General features: G+C 37.7%; 1 protein-coding gene across 1 annotated transcript in view; it reads right to left on the reverse strand.

Annotated features, from left to right (window-relative positions):
* Positions 1-1,136: 1,136 nt before the first annotated feature.
* Positions 1,137-18,350, reverse strand: part of Tacr3 (tachykinin receptor 3) — an 84,635-nt gene continuing 67,421 nt past the window's right edge. Inside the window, exons 4-5 of the mRNA XM_027395749.2 lie at positions 3,147-3,343; positions 1,137-1,449 (exon numbers count right to left, since the gene is read on the reverse strand). Coding sequence (XP_027251550.1) covers positions 1,137-1,449; positions 3,147-3,343 — 510 coding nt within the window. The remainder of the gene's footprint in view (positions 1,450-3,146; positions 3,344-18,350) is intronic.

An 18,350-nucleotide genomic window follows, 5' to 3' on the forward strand; every position in this document is an offset into this window, starting at 1 on the left:
GTCTGCGTCTTCTCTGATTTACAAATACATATCTTGATATTTCAATATGTCCTTCTGTTCTTGACTTATACTTGAAACACATTGTGTTTTTTCCCCCTGGTCTTTGCTTTTTCCCCCAGGGAGAAAAAAAGAGGAGGACAACATGATATAAAATAAAGCAATGACCGTGACTTTTTCTTTGTTCTACAGTGGGAAGCAAATGGCTTGGGGACTTGGAGATACTAGTGTCTGGCTTGCTTACTTATAAGTACCATTAAATTGTTATCTACATCCAGGTAGCGAGTTACAGAGGCAAATGTGAGTCTTTCCTTCTCCATTATAAGATATTGTTAGTGTTTTACACTTTACTTAGTTTTTAAATGTGCAAACAATAAAATAAAGAGGATCATAAGAATTTTCTTTGTCCTTTAAAGGTTCTAAATTTGACTGCAACTTAATTTAGCACTTAAAACACTAAGTAATCAAAATTAAATGATGATTTTTTGTTTCTTTTGAAGTTATTTCCTTGGAAAAAAAAACATCCAGAGAAAAACATGTATATTTGGGCAATGATTCGCCCATATAGCCTTTTCTGATAAATGTGGAGGGAATTTCTGAAAGTTTTCATTCTACAAAATGAATTTTCTTGAGCAAAGGCTTCTAAATCTTCCTATTCTTCAAGGTTGACTATCCACCACTCTCTATCCATCACTCTTGTGGGAAAATCAGCCATTTGCCCTTTCGTTTTCACAGTAAAACAGAACTTGTTTTATATAGGCGTTGTTTCCCTGTGCTTAGCAATGTATTTTAACGCCTTAATCCCTTAGAAAACCTCTGTGCCATTTCTGTGTCGAAGAGATGCATCGCAATTGTAAAATGACAGACACTAGACACTTAGGGCATTTTTCTGATTCAAACTTTGTGCTTGTTGTATATGATCCTAAAGTTTTTAAAGAATAAATTGAAGACTAGGTTTTCTTTGTGCTGGTTAATATGTTGTTAGTTTTTGTTACATTTATATTCCCTCTTTCTCAGATTAAGTATCCCTACCTAATAATTGCCCTTCTGCTTCCCTAAAGTATCTAGAACGGGACTTGACATGGTTAGGAGAATGGGGGACCTAAGCTTTATAACAGCCCTCACCTCAGGACATGGATCTAGGAATATTCATCCACAGAGGTATAGGGTGAGCTTATGAAGCTTGACGTGGTGGAGGCAGATTTGGAATCTTTGCGGGAGCAGCCGTTGGCACTCGGGTCTCTGGGCACTGCCCTTTTCTTGCGGCTGGACTTGGCTGGGTCCCCATCATTGGGGTCAAACACCACGGTCACCGACTCCATCCTGCTCACGGTGTACAGGCTGCTCTGCCGTGTGGGATGAAACCTGGTGGTCTTGAGCTCCAACTCGTCATAGCTGGAGACTTGGATGAAAGGACACCAACGAAATGCTCTCTTGAAGCCTGCACGGAATCTGAGAGGCAGGAGAGAAAAGATAGTTTTCAAGTGGCATTTCCTTCAGCTGCCCCCGAAATGCATGTGGGCTAATGCTGGCTTTGAACTGAGTCAAATTCTACAGAGGCTTGATTCTGTGCTACAGAATCAGTCCTGTGAGTTCTTGTTCAAAGAGAACCATTTCTATCAGTGGGAAAATAATTCATCAAATTGGAAAAGCATGGCATGAGGTTATCAATGTGGCAAACTGCTTGTTGGCAATGATCTCATACATTTACATAACTAATTGCAGGAGGCTGGCAAGTTAAAGTATTTAAAAATGGCATACTCTATTTCATAAAGGCTTTTCCACAAATAAGTGCACATTTGCAAATTAGACTCATTTAATATTAGAATTAATTGTTAATCTTAGTGGTTTTATTAAATCATATATAAATATGTGAAATCCTTGTCACTGTACATTGTTAAATGAATTTGATTCAAAACAGATTTATTGCTTGTACAGTGGTTTAAATTGAGGCCTGGCTTATACAATTAGTTTAAATAGAATTAAATAATTATTTAACCAACTTAAGGCACAGGTCTCTTGGTGTCTTCCTAAGCTTGGAATTTAGACTGTACATCTCCATAAAGAACCAGTCTATTGGTGTATAAAATCCATGGGCTTATTGAGGGAACTGTCAACCACGTGGAACTATACCTTACTCCTCTTTGTGTTCAATACAAGAACAAGGCGTGGTTTGGTTTTTTAATTTTTTAAAATATGGAGGACATAGTTAACCTTCTTTATAGTATTAAATTTGTTTACAAATGCTCCAACTTTATTAAAAGACAGGATCTCACTATGTATCCTTTGCTCAATGCAAAATTCACAATCCCCCTGTCTCAGTCCCTACTGAAATAACAGGCATGTGCCATCACACATGGCACAAATGATGTTATTTCTTTAGAAGGATCTTTTGCTTAACCCCTCCAACATTTTCACCAGCGATTCCATGGAAACTACAACTCTCTGTCATCCTGCAAGGCTGTGTGAAAATGACAAGAATTCTCCTTGCTTTGACAGTAATATCCATTTTGAAGGAGAACTTTCTTAACAGAGTCCATCATGTATGCCATTATTTTCCCCTCTCATAGAAAGTGTGTTTTATTTCTTTGAAGAACTCTCATGTCTTTGGGATTGTGGATAAACCTTCACACATGAGGATTTCTTTTATACTGGTAGATAAACTTCTGAAGGTTTAAAGGGGAAGAAGTTGGCTTATGTAAAAACCACCTAGAGAAAACCTCTAGCTCAGTGGTATTGACCTGTGTGGGTCACAACAGCCTTTGGGATTTAACGACCCTTTCACAAGGGTTACTGAAGACCTTTGGGAAACATAGATATTCACATTATGATTTATAACAGTAGCAAAATTATATTTACTGAATATCAATGAAAATAGTTTTTGGTTGGGTGTCACCACAACATGAGGGACCGTATTAAAAGGGCACAGCATTAGGAAGGTTGAGAGCCACTGATGTAGTGACACTTTTGAGTTCCTAAGTTTTAAGGTGGGATATTTCTTAGCTAAGAAAAATCTACAGCGAGCTCTATGTTCCCCTCTGAGTTCTTCCACTGTCTGTACTTTAAATCAGAACCAAGAAGCCAGAGTGACGGTGCTTCCAGGGAAGGTGGAAGTGGTAAGAGGCTCACACCAGCAGTATTGTCTTTACCTTTTATTCAAACAACAGTAGATGATCGGGTTGTACATGGTTGAGCTCATTGCTAGCCAGAAACTAGCCAGGTAGATCTGTTGGATGTATTTCCACCTATTTAACTGTTGGTAGATCGCAGTGAGAATGAAATAAATGTGATAGGGCAGCCAGCAGATGGCAAATGTCACCACGACAATAATCATCATTTTTACAACCTGGAAAGAAAGGAAAAAATCATTTTGAACAACTTAAAAAAGTCATTAGAATCATTTTAGTAGTTTTCTGCAAACTATTTTCTAAGCAATATAGCTAAATATACAAAATCTATAGCACTTAATGAATAGCTGAAGCACGGTAAATGGTAAAAACTAGTATATTCTCTCTCTCTCTCTCTCTCTCTCTCTATATATATATATATATATATATATATATTTATCTAAGGTAAATATCAAAAAGTATATTGTGCCACAATTCAATCTCTACCTAATAGTGACACTAACACAAATATAAATGAGTATATTTTCATTGGTCTGGAATAGGGCTAGGGATATAGTTCAATGGTAGAGTATTTGTCTAGAACGCATAATAATCACTTAGTTGAATTCTTTGTATCATATGCACACAAAAAATTGACCTAGAGAAAGTGTTTACAAACACCTGTGGAGAGGGAGGCAGGAGCTAGGTTTGGCTGGGAAAACATGTAATGTGTAGCAGTGAAACTATATTTAGGGAAACTAAGTCATTAGGAAAGTATATTATTCTACAAGAGATGGGCTGGTTTTTCGCTATTTGCTACAGTCTTCTCAGAGCTATAGACTATTTAAATTTGGTTAATGTTGTGCTCACCAGGCAACTGTCTGAGTATTGTTTTGTAGAGGCACTTTCTCTGAATAATGATTGTTAATATAATAATCTAAGGAAATTTCATGAACTTTCAATTTATTAAGTAAATGATTGGCTTGATCTATTTGTTTTAGTGTCATTTACTAGTAGGTAGAGATGGATGTTGCTTACAGAACAAGGAGAATCCCTGTCCTTCCCACAGACTCTCCAAAGGAATCTTCCCAGATACTAAGTTTCATGTTTTTTTTTCTGTAATTTTAAAACTTGTCATCCTAAAGATTCCATTTGAGTAGGAAGATACTGTGTAGAAACTCCCACAGAGTTGAAATCTCTCATCCTGAAAGAAGGTCCTTTAAGGCTTAGGGAGCTCCAAGTGGAAATGCTCCCCTCCAGATGCTTCCCCAGGGAAGTAGAGTGGGAGGCTCTTGTGGGACTCAAAGAGTAAACAATCCACACATCCCAGAAAGTTCAACTTTGCAAGTTCTTGGGGGCTCTTCCCTAAGGTTACAGACATAGCAAACAGTTTCTGAAGAGGAGATCTGACCTGTCTGCTGCCTGCAGGTCATGCAGAGCACTCAAGGGATGTGGTTTTCCTGAGTCAGTGTTTGGTGATACAGTTGCCTCTGCTGTTGTATACAACCCTTTCACCCAAATTAATTTTCATAACACAAGTAAACTTGCATAACCCACAAAGCTATGCAAAGATGAAGAACCCAGACAAGTGACTGGATCTTTTGAACTATATTAGACCTTACTACCATGTTTTTTCATCTTGTATTTCCTTAGATGCTGGATTTCAAGATCAGTTTTCATTTACTTGTAATGATCAACAGTGGACCTTCTGAGTACCGCCCCTCCCCTCTGCACAGTTCCCTTATCTGTCATGAGATGCTTGGGACCTTGATTTGCCATCCAGAATATCATTATATAGTTGGCATAATGCTAACTTTGAAGTGTTTTATAGATTTATAAAAGTCAAAAGGCATAGATGTGTCTGAAGGAAGCAAGAGGGGAGATCAAGGCACTCAGACTGCAAGGGCAAAGCACAGCTGTAAAACTTTTGGGCGTATTATGCTCCACTAGCATGGGAATGATATCTGACAACATTATTGGAAAAAATTCCAATGATGGGAAATGTAAAAGGGCAACAGACATTCTTGGAGCTCCTGGGATATTATTGGACTTTCATATCACATCTATCCCAAGTTGCCTACCCTCTATATGACTTTATAAAAATGGGTCCAATCAGAATGAGACAGAAAGATGCAAGATACTTTAGAAAACACTCAGATCTTTGTAGGAGAAACTAAATAACCGTGTGTCTCTTAACCCCAGTGTCCCTCCATGTTAAAGGCCACCAGAATCTCGGCATACTGCAGCTGAGGGCTAGCAATGCGAACAAGTGGTTTTGTTCTTGGTCATGGATAGGGCAGAATCTCAGTATATCGTGCCTGAAGAGCAGTTGCTGGTTGTTGATAAACTGTCACAACTAATAGAATCTATCTCTATCCCCACCTTAGTAACAGTACAAACAACTTATCCAATTGAGGGTTGGATTTGAAGGTTTTATTTTTGTGAGGTCTCTTTCCAGGTAGATATAGAATCAAATCCTATAAAGATGGCATGCATATTTTCAGAAAAAGAATGGGTTATTAGAATAATAGATAAAAAGTGCAGATCCTGGTGTGATAGTGCACAACTTTAATCCCAGTACTCGGGAGAAAGAGGCAGATGGATCTCTGTAAGTTCAAGGCCAGCTTGGTTTACACAGTGGGTTCCAGTTCAGTCAGAGTCACATGGTGAGACCCAGTCTCAATAAACAAACAAACAAACAAACAAAACAATTAAGTACAGGAGGCAGCCCGAATGGTTGGAAAAGGGCACTCCTAGAAACTATTATAGGGTTGAGGAATTAAAATCACAGTGTCAGAGGTCTGCTAACTTTCTAGGAGTTATCCACAAGGGAGGCCCCCAAGGCCCCACAAACCATAAAGGCTATTACTATTCTTGTTAGTGGCATGTCAGAACTAGCTGTTGACAGCCCGCTTTTGAAGTTATCAAATTCTGTGATCCCTGAATGCTAGAGTTCCAAAATACCATGCAGGAGATGTCGGCTATGTCGCAGTGGCATGACTACTGTGGGCACAATCAATAGCTTTCTGGTTGAATTTAAGGCTTTCTCCACAGGAGAAAATTCATGCCTGATTCTGCAAGTTATGACAAAAACTTGTGGCTGGAAAGGGTACAAACCTCAGTGGGAAAGTCACCACTACTGTTCTGCTCAATGTGTGTTATGTCTCTATCAAAATGTTTTCAAAACATTTGTGCTTATATTCACAGGCCACTGTAAGTATTTGTCAGTTTCAGTCATGGAACAAAACTTCCTTTTGGGTTGTCATAAAGACTCATAACCACTGGTGAAGCCCTGAGAAGTGACTCTAGCTGTGACATAGTGCTCCAATGCCTTCCTGTAGCCTGTAGATGCACATCTAGATGGCGAGAAAGCTCAGTGGTATAACACTTGCCTTTTATGCAAGAGGCCCTAAGTTCAATCCCTAGTAACAAACACTGGCTAAGATGGTAGCTGGAAATTTACAACACCCCTCGAAGGCTTAGGAAACATCATGAAAGAGAGAACAGAAAGAATGTAAGAGCTAAAGGAAGGGATGAAGTGTTGCATAGCAATTTCCTCCTAGTTGGAACATCTGTCTTGATACGAGTGAGGTTCCTTAAGGCCTGAAAAATTCTAAGTTAAAACATGGCCTCCAGGAAGGAGGGGGCGAGTTTAGAAGACTCAAGAAGGAAACAAACTTTACATGTCTAGGGAAGTTGAAAATTCTAAGATTCATGGGCCTCTTCCCCATAGTTATAGAAGAATTGAGATGAGATTCTCTGATGCATTGAGTGTCTGTAAGTCACACAGAGAGCTCTATGTATGCAGCTTTCCTGGGCAAGACATCGCCCACTGTGTTGGCATGAGCTTTTCAGTAATGTAGTTGTCTTTGACTTGTCTCTTTTCTAAATAATGCCTTATCTATACTTCTGAATAAACTCACTGGTTCACCAAGTTGGACTCTGGTGTAATCATTACTCTGGTCTCTCTTTGGTTCTCTATCTGGAGTCAATAGAAGTTTGTGTTGTGTCTCCCCAGGAAAAGTCTCACAAAAATGCCAACTTCTACTTCTTCTCTTCTACCTGTCCTTGAGTTCATGAAAGGTAGAGAGAACCAAACACAGGATTAGTCTCTAATGTACTTGGAGATAAAAAAAGCAGACAGAGAATATATGCACAATGAGCAACAGGATTAGTCTCTAATGTACTTGGAGATAAAAAAGCAGACAGAGAATATATGCACAATGAGCAACCACTGGAGTGAAAGGAAATGAATGGAAGTATATTTTATGTGTCTATAAATGAAGTAAAATCTCATCTGTGTCTATAAGAATGAATCAAAAACACCATATACTGCATCATGAATATGATTAACTCTTTTAATATTTCTCATTACTAAGGTAATCTCTTCATACTTCTTTAGGAATTTAGAAATAATAATCCACAATAATATATATCCAACAAGACAATATTAAGGCATAACCACAGTCAGATTAATACAACTCAAAGGAATACCCTGATGCATGGCCCATGAGGTACCTTAGAAGTAGAAAAATACATTATTTATGAACTCCACTTGCCGTCTGACTGCAAGCTGTGAATTTAGATGAGAGTTGGCAAGGTTAAGGATCATGAGAGACATTATTCTAGAAACAGACAAAGCCTGAATTTGTCAATGTGGAGGGCAATGCATCCCTTAGGGTCTAAACACTGCGTGGTACAGGTGATCAGTACTGACCTCATGGGGAATTGACCATTAGAGCAGAAAATCCAGGTCAATAGCTCGAAAAATGTTGTCATTGGCTCTACCAAGTCACTTGATTTTTGTCATTATTCTTTAAATTTCATTTTATCTGAAGATCACATTTCTGTAGTCTCATGTTTCTTATGTATTTGTAGAACTCAAAGCTAATTTAATTAGTTAATTCAGCATCACACGTATCAACAGGTTATGGTCTCTGTGTTGTTTATTAGGAAACTAAAGACTAAAAGATTTAACTGCTGTCATTTATGGGATGAAGTTAGACTCTTACACCTTTGTTCTTTATTAAATCTGGAAATATCTGTTCTGTTGTTGGGTCTAGGAAAATATATTGGGAAATACAATGATAGAGGACATGATTCTTGTGATGCTTACAGCATAATGAAAATGATAACAATGTAAGAGCCTTGTGATGTGCATAGCAATGTGATGATACAGACATTTGTCAATGAAATGAAAATATTTATGAACATGGACTTGCTTATTGTAATTAGCTGAATGCAAGACTTAGCTGTATGCTGAAGAGATACTGGACTGAATGAGGTTGGATATAAGAACATCATATTCTTTCTGGAACAACTGAGGCAAGCTTCTGCCTTTCACTATTGCCCGTGACACACCTCTCCACCCCCAAAACACTCTGCTGCTAGATATTTCAATGGCTAACCTTTGCATCTCTCTCAAGTCTTTGCACAGCTACCAATCAAGACTCTGGTGTAGTAATGTGAACTGATACCTTTCTAACACAATCAGAACCACTTAGTCTGTGGCTATTTTCATTTTGTTAGCTTTACTCTTTATTACTAGTTTATTGATGTATTCTAGACACCCAGACAACACTTACACATGAGTGCTCAAAACTTTTAAATAAGAAAATGAAAGTGAATATAAAGGGAAGGATATTGAAGAGTGTGCAGTTGGTTAAATGGTGTCTGAGATTATACACAGTAATGCATTGTGGGTATCACTCATTCAGTAAGTTTAATAAACTATACAAGTTATTTACTGTTATTACTTCTTTATGGCAAATGAACTTAAAGTGTGAGAGAGGATGAGTGTACAAGCAATATATATATATAAAAAAAACACTTCTTGGGTGACGCATATATTTCATTGTGAGAAAATGTAAAGAGCCAGAAAACCATCCTTGAGAATGGATGTGGAGCTTATTGGAGCCATTCATAGAGACAAAAATTGCCTGAGAATGAAATTATTCTGCAACAATATTGAACGAAGATCCCTTAATGTTATTAGGGTATTTGTAAGTGGATTCCAGTCATTGCAGCAGAAAGGTCTTGAAAAAGATGGACACAACCAAAACGCGTGTGGAGATGGAACAGAAATAACTTCCAATTCCCATGCATAGGCCCCCTGGGTCCTTTGCAAAGATTTAGTATATTTGACTACTCTTAGGGAAACCCCAAAAGACCATAAAATATTGTTCTAAAGTGAAATAATTCTTACATTTTACTTTGTTTCTCTAAAATACAGTTAATTACTTCTCAGCTCACAAAACCTTGTAGTAACTGAACTTTGAGGACTCTAGGTATGCATGGGTATGTTTTAAGCATTTACTTATTTATAAGGTATGTGCATGTGGAGGTCTGAGGAAAACTCGTGGGAATTGGTTCTCTCCTTCTGCCATGTGTTTTCTGTGATGGAATTCAGGCTCTCTGGTTTAGTTATAAGCACCCACGTGATGAGCTATCTTACTTGCCCGCCCTCTAGTTTTTATATAAATGCAAAAGTAGACTTTTGATGAGAAAATTTGCTGTATAAAATGCTAAAGTTACAGAATTATAATCATCTCCTCATAAAATACTAAGAAATACCTACTGGCAGGTTGTACTTATATGTTTAGGAATATTTATGTATATACACATATACATACATATACAACACTTAAAGAAAAAAGAAACCATAAATTTGAAAGAAACAAGGAGGAATATAAAAGAGGACTTGGAGGGAGGAAAGGGAAGGGGGAAATTATATGGTTATATTATAAACTCAAAAATAATTTAAAAATATTCAATTAACTTTAAAAATGGAAAAGTGCCCTTTGAAGCACAAAATTTGAGCAATGACAAACACGTGAGTGCTGTGAGTGGTTGCCATGATGTGTTACAGGGCTGGATGGGGCCTGGTGGGGCAGGGTGGGGCCAGATGAGGCTGGAGCACAGGCAGGCCACAACAGCCAAGCAAAAGAGAGACTTGGTTAGTAGGACCCTATACTTCCTGTCAATTTTAGGTAAGAGGAGAGTCTGGGATGGAGAAATTAAACTCTTTCATCATATCCTAATTGCAACTGTATCAAAAGACTGATCAAATGTTGGGTATTTTTGAAGTTGAAAAAGATATGTTGCTTCTGAGGCAGTGGGATTCATTTGTGTTGTCTTTGGTATAGGATTTTACCAGCAACAGAAGGATGCACAGACAAATGCATAGAATTTAAAAGGCTGTTTTTACTTACTTACCTTAATTATCTATCTATCTATCTATCTATCTATCTATCTATCTATCTATCTATCTATCATCCATCTATTATCTATCTATCTATCTATCTATCTATCTATCTATCATCCATCTATTATCTATCTATCTATCATCCATCTATTATCTATCTATCTATTTATCTATCTATCTATCTATCTATCTATCTATCTATCTATCATCTATCTTTGTGTGCTTTTGTATGAGTGAGCACATGTGTGCCATGGAACACATGAAGATCAGAGTATACCTTTAGAGCTGTTTGTATCCTCCACTATGTGGGTGCCAGGGAGCCAGTACAGGTCACCAGGCTTGGTGGCAAGCACATTTACTAGCTGGACCATCTCCCCTACCCAGTACCTGCTTTTAATAGTTAAGAATCCGTTTTAATTACACATGCAGGATTGAAACACAGATCATATGCCAGTAGTCTATTGGTTAATTCTATATGCTCTGTGGTGAGCAAATTGAAGTCTTTCTTTCACACAGGATTAACTACTTAGACATTCAGATGCAAAAATATTGCACTTAGAAATATTACTCCTAGATTTTTTTTGGTAATAGGTGGCAGTTATTTTAATTTCCTAGGCCAATTCTTTCCTTGTGACCTAAACCTCAAAACCATTCACCCTGCTGTGATTGAATGGAAGAGACAAGAAGAGCTGCAGGCATTGCAGTCTAATCTGGCAAGGCACAGGAATCTAACATTTTTGTTTCCCCATTTGATACATGAAGAAGTGGGTATTTTTTCACAGAGCATATAAAACTAACCAATAGACCACATCCTGTCCCTTCCTGTATCTGTTTTCTATGTTAAAAACCCAAGTGCACATTGCATTGGAAAATATGGCCTTCGTATTTGAACTACAAATTACTAGTAAAAAACAATAAAAAGAAAAACATTTAAATTTAAAACACTATTCCACCAGGAATTTAAGCTTGGTTTTGGCACTTCAGTTTCAAAGACAGTGCTTAAAATTTCATTCCAAGTAAAAAAATAATTCTGAGTGTTGTCAGTTATTTCATCAAATTTGAAGATATAGGCACATTGCAAGCATATATTAATGATGTTAAGGCCATCCAGAAATTACACACTATTCCAAATCTAACCTGGACATCTATACAACTGAAGCATAGAATATTGCCTATAGGAAGTTGTTTGAAGCCCACACGAATAAAGACAGCATCTATACTCAGGCATCAGATGAAATATTTGCATATACAAATGATAATTGCAACCTATTTTCTATACTTCATTAGTCACAATCAACTTTAATGTCATTTTTATTTTCTGATTGGAAACACAGTCTTGGGGCTATTGTTGGCTTTCACTGATCTACACAGACCTGCTCTGAGACCAGACATCTGAGGACCTGAAGGAATGGGGTGGGGGACTACAGTCTAACGCTGTAGACAGTTTACCTCAGTTTCAGTGTACTTTTATATAGGAAGGTAACAAAGAAAGCAACGATTCAAGGAAGGTTGTTTGAGTTCAGAAAAACATGTAAGTAAACACCGGTATGTACATACTAAATATTAACAGAGCAAATCTTTCCCCAGACTTCCTCAGGACAGACCAATGTAAGCAGTTGACTGGCACATACTATAGACTAAATGTGGGAAAGCACAAAAGCAAGGCAGAAGGCCATATCCAGATATAGGGTACACTGATGACAGCATGCAGCACATCCTTTCACCAGATCGAGTTCTATAGCTATGCTCTGATGTCTCACAAGAATAAACTTGTCTTATAAATTAAAGGCAAATACTTGTCACAGGAGGCATGACATCATGCCCAAGAACCATCCAGAGATCAAAATGCACTTGAAGTAAAAGACTCCTTGTCTTTCTTTCTTTTTTTTTTTTGGAGCATCTCTCACAATTCCCCAAGGCATTGTTCATGTGTGTCATTCTTTGGACAGTGACATATCATGACATTAAAATAATTAAAATGATGCAGCCATAGAAAGGAGATGCATGTCATTATAATAACACATTAAAGAAAAAGGAATAGAGATTGATTTTATGGGATTATGACAGTAAATTATTGATAACTTAAGAGGTTTTTCCTAGCATGTATACTGTACCCTCCAAATGTTGTGTCTTGGTGTTTGAGAAACCAGTCTCTCAAATGTGATGCTATTTGGATAGATGGTTTTTTGCATTCAACACGATTAGTAGTTTTATCAGAAGAGATGACTTGACATAGACCCATCCATGAAAAAGCACATGGAGGTACAGGTGGCTCCCTTCCTGCAAGACACAACCTGTGCTCATCTTCCGCTTGCACTTCTGACCTTCATAACCCTGAGAGAGTGAACCTTGTTATTTACATCTTCCAGTCTGGTATTCTGCTGCCCCAGAAAAAGAAATATGGAATTTGTTCATGGAAAGTGGGTTGCTGATGCAACACATATTTTAAAATGTGCAGATACTTGGAATCAGGCTCTTGGTGTTGGCTCAAGGAATTTTGATAGGTAATGAAGAACCTAGGTATCCTCTAAGACATTATGGTTAAAACAGTAGATGTGAAAGGCAACTTTAGTTAGGGCTTTAGTTAGTTAGAGACTAGAACACTAGGGAAGGGTTTTTATAGTTGTAGAGATGTACACATATAACAATACCTTTCCTTGTTTGATCCTATTTCTGTCCCCAAATCCAAAGCTGACAGATTCTCTACTATATCTGACACTCACTGATAAACACGATTAGGTCCTTATGTCATTTCCCTCATCAAATGTTGGTGTGATTATATGCCTGCATTCTCTCTAGAAAACATTTCCACGTTTCTGTGATATAGATAGACTCACAGAAATTTTTGTTTAAAATTCCTTCTTTATCTATGTCCTCTCATACTTTGTCAGCAACCACAAGAGAGTGTAAACCATGTCTTTAAACTGTCTAGAATTTCCTTCCATTAAAGTCCCAGGTCCTCACTCACAAGTTCTACTTCCCAAAAACATTAGAACATCATCTGGCTATATTGTTTGACAGCTGACAAAATTGTCTTTCCTCCATTGTCTAATAACACTGTTTGAATTTTATCCCAGAATTCACCAGACACAGCTTAAATGTTTATAAACAGAAATGGGACCAAACAAGGAAAGGCATACTTCAGGTCAGACAGTAGAGCTGTTCAGTGGTATGGATGTGTTTCCCTTCAAGAAAATGGAAGGAAGACAGAGGTTAATAGGGCTCTCTTGCCACTCTGGCCCAGAGAACACAGATGTAGAGCACTTTGCTCAATTGTTTAAATGCAATGGAATTTGCCCCACTACATTTCAAACTTTCAACCTTCAGGACATGGAGAAAGTGAACCTTGGTACTTGCATTTTCCAGTCTGTTATTCTGTTGCCTCAGAAAGAGAAATGTGGAATTTGTTCATGAAAAGTGAGGTCCTGTTGTAATAAATATTCCAGAATGCAGAGAGTCTTGGGGCCCATCCCTATTCTTTCCTGACTTCTCCCCTTTAGAGTAAAGGTCTATCCTGTGGTCTTGTGCCTCTGTGTTTTGTAAGCTGGCAACTTGTCTAGCATCACAGCTGCTGTGTGACAGACTTTTCCTGGGGGAGATGAAACACGCCCCCACACCCCAGAAAGGGAATCTGTGAAAGGCCCAATGGTTGTACAAATGTTCACATTGGCAAACCAATGAGTTTTTTGGAGGTTACTAATTGATGTATGTGAGGGATTACTCACAAGAGCAGGGGTGCCTAAAAATTGTATGCATCATAAAAAGTTCACCCCAACATAGGTGAAGACTCACAAAAGTGGTAAGAATGGAGCTTTCTGGGCACCTTGTAAGCTGCTGACAGGCCTGGGGAATCTCTTCTCACAGCTAAATGTTCTGTCTGCACCTGGCCTGTTGTCTTCCTAAGCAGGTATTTAATCTTTTGTATACTGTGGGACAGGGGCCATCAAGAATTTTTCTGTTCTTCTAGACATGTGACCTTTTGTTTGTCGCCTGAGTCTCATTGATTTTCCCCTGGGGGGAATGTGTTATCTGGGAAAATAAACCCTGTTGCACAGCACCTTTTGAAGTTAGAAAGAATTTGTGTCAGAATGGAGATCTTCCTTCAGTCCAACTCATATTTCAATTAATATATATATATATATATATGTATATATATACATATATATGTGTGTATGTATATATGTGTGTGTCCATATGTATGCATTTGAATTTAGAAACTGATATAGTAAATGAATTTGCATTTAAGAATGAATTAGGAGGAACTAGAGCACAGAATAAAATGGACTGAACGACAGCCTCCTCAAATTCATACGTTAAAGTCTTAGTTTCCAGTAACTCAAGAATATGATTTATTTGCACAGAGGGCCGTTAAAGAGACATTTAAACTAAGATGAGGTCATTTGAGTGGGTGTTGATCCAGTCTGCGAGCTAACACACACAGAGGGATGAATGACCCTGTGAAGAAACAAAAAGTTGTAGCTGTGTGTAAGAAATCAGACCTGATGACATCTCGGTCTCAGACTCAGGGGCTTCAAAATTTGTTGTTTAAGGCAATTATTCTGAGGTATTTTGTTATGGTAGCCCGAGAAAGTGTCTTAAATATCATTTTTGTGATAAACAGTATACTAATGTGGTTCCTTTCAAGTAAAACAGGAAGTAAGTTGCTATATGGAGTCTCAGTGAAAAGTAGCTCTTGAGGATGGTTTAGATTGTTTAGAACCTCTTGCAGCAGTGTACAGGATAGAACAGGAATTCTATTCCTCTCGCTTTGGCCTCTTTTAGGTTAAATTTGATCTTTCTCACAAGATCTGCTTTCCATGCTAACTCCCATATAAAAGAAGGAATGACAAGTATACAGAAAGCTTGCTTTCTGAGCGTAGACAGATTAGTCTTGGTTTTCATACAACTCAAAAATCAAATTGAATCTGTCACTTGAGTTTAGATTGAAGAGTGAATCCTTTTGATGATGTTTCTTAGTTATCACACACAAGTGTTCACCTCTGCCAATTTGTTTGTTCCTAGAAGAGAACTAAAATAGAAAACAGCCAGTGCAATGTTCACAAATTTTAAAATAATGGACACAGACTTATTTACCAGCATTGCAGTGATAAGAATAAGACCAATTTCAACAATAAATTTTAGAGGAAATTCCCAAATATGGTAAATATTGTGACTGATTCTGTTTTTGAGGCATCGAATATTTTTAAAGTTAGATATAGTTTAAAAAGTGCTGTCTACTTTGGATGTATGTATGTGACTAAATAAATAAAAATGTAATAAATATACATTATTCATAGTATATTCATAGCATACAGTCACAATATGTAAAATACATAACAGAGTATAAATGGTGTCTTGTAATAGGAATAGAAGCTTTTAAAAATTTTTATTAGTTCTTTGAGAAGTTCACATATTGTGTTTTGATCATGTCACCCCTCCTTCCTCAACTCTCCCAGATCCAGTACCCCAACCCATATATACAATATTGTATCCTTAAAAAATCATGATCAATTTTTACTGCTTAAATATAAATGTATGTGTGGCATTCCACTGGAGCCTGGCTGACTCACTATTAGCTATACTCTTACAAAAACTGACCCCCCTCTCCTACCTATTGGCTAATGATCACCAATAGTTCCATGGCTATGGTGGAATTTCATGTCCAAGTTCCTTCTCCAAGTTGGATTTGGTCTTGGGTTTGTACAGGATTTGGCATGCTGTCACAAATGCTGAGTTCACATATGTAGCCGCCCCACCGTGTCCATAAAATACTGTTTCTTTGTAGTCTTTCACTACCTCTGGCTCCTACTCTCTTTCCCTTTATCTTCCTCAATGATCCTTGAGCCTTGGGAGAAGGGATTGTTGTGTATGTTCCACTTAGGACTGAGCATTCTTCAGTCTTTTGTTTTCTGGACTTTTGCCAGTTGTTGGTTTCTATGTTAATTCTTGGATGAGGGTTGAGAGATGCATTAATCTATGGGTATAATTATATACCACCAAGAGTTGGTTTCATACTAGGTGCACTTAACAAAACAGTAGTAATAAGTTCTTCCTTAGGGCCTATGACCTGCCTAGCCATAGGTTCTTGTCCTGATAATGGTACCAGGTATTGATTTCATCTTATGGGGTAGGACTTAAATTCAAAAAAGACAGTGATTGGTTGCTTTCAGAATGTTCATGCCACTACTGCACCAGTGGGAAGATCTTGCCAGTTGAGGTTGGCCATTTTTGACAAGTATTTTCTCCCTTTTTGCTTTGTTGAGGCATCATGTCTTTCTGTATCCAACGCTGGTGTTGAATAACACATTAATCCTTGCTCAGGCTCCCAAGTGCTTGTTTTATGGATGTGCATTACAGTTCGACCTTACTCTTGGAGATGGCTAACTGGTTGTATGGAAATAGACAAAATAGAGAGCCAGTCACTGTTTATTCCTTTTCAGATTTTTCTCTAATAAAGTCAGAGTGGGCCAGCAATATTTTAAAATTTTTCATCTCATGGTCTATTTAAGGATTTTATATTCTATCATTTAAGCATCTATTATTGCATTTTCCTCCTTACTATTTTACTCAACAAATTTCTGTTTATACCTCTGTGCTGCTGAAGGCATTTCCCAGTACATAAAAAACTCATTCTTCAATCTAAGCTTGAGTGACAGTTTCAATTATATCTGGGGTTTATGAAATCCATTACTAAAGTGCCTCTTTGTCTGTAAGCCACCCGGTATCTCTTTTTTAGAATCACCATAGAAACTCATCCCAGTAGTATCTTGGAAACGGACGCTGATGACCATCACATCTTAAAACTCTGGAGTATGATCAAGAGACCAAACCTAAGAATTGGATATAAGAAGGACCTTGGATTAAAAAGTCATAGATAATAAAATTATTTATTGACTTATTTATGCAATGGAATTGTAATATAAAATGTCCAATTTCTTAGAGGAAAAAATGAATATCCAAAGACAAAAAGCATTCAGAATCTCCAGTACATAGGTCCAGAGACGAACCTCTCTATGCCATAGTCAAGGTGCCAAAATACAAAGCAAAGAAGCAATGTTGACAGCTGCAAAAGATAAAGGCTGACTCATCTACAATGACAGAATAACATCAGAGTGCTCATCAGCAACTCTAAAAGCCAGGAACACATGAAACAGCACAGATCAAGTCCTAAAAGCAAATAATCAACCAAGATTGCAATATCCAGCAAGTCTGCTGCTTAAAAATTGATAGAGTAAAAGAAATTACAAGGGAACCCACAGAAACAACTAATTTAAGCTCATAAGAGTTCACAGAGTCTGGACCAACAAAGAAATGGCCTACATGGGACCAATGTAGCTCCACTACGTATGCGTGACAGTTGTGTAGCTTTGTCTATTTGTGGGATTCCTAGCAGTGGGAGCAGGAGCTGTTCTTAACACTTTGGCTGGCTCTATTCCTCATATAGGGGTGCCTTATCCAGCCTTTATACAAGAGGAGAAGCTTAGTCCTACCTTAACTTGATATGCCATGCTTTGTTGATATCTATGGGAAGCCTGTCCCTTTCTTACAGAAACAGAAGGGTGCAGAAAGGAGGTGGGGGGATGAAAAGGGAGGAGAAGAATGAGGGGAAACTGCAGTCAGGATATAAAATAAACTTAATAAAACATTGTGGAGTAATAAACACAATCAAGACAATCACAGAGTGAGGCCAATCATGACTACCAATCCAGAACTGCCAAAGACATTTAAAAGAATACTGTATAAAGACAATGAGAGTCTCCAACATGAAAGCAAAAGAAGGAATGAATTTCACTAGAGGAGAATATTAACAAAGCAGAGCAAAGGAGGAATCTATCATGCCAATGTAACATAGCAGCAAACCCTTACAAGTCAAAGGGGAGAGGGGGAAAACAAAAAAACAAACAAACAAACAAACACTAAAACAGCCAGTCACAAAAACAATGAACAATTTCCCAGGAATTAGTGACCATATTTCAAAAATAATCTTAAATGTAAATGGCCTCAGCTCACCAATACAGACTGACCATTTGGGCTAGAAAACA

This window comes from Cricetulus griseus (genome assembly GCF_003668045.3).
Source record: "Cricetulus griseus strain 17A/GY chromosome 1 unlocalized genomic scaffold, alternate assembly CriGri-PICRH-1.0 chr1_0, whole genome shotgun sequence".
Lineage (NCBI taxonomy): Eukaryota > Metazoa > Chordata > Mammalia > Rodentia > Cricetidae > Cricetulus > Cricetulus griseus.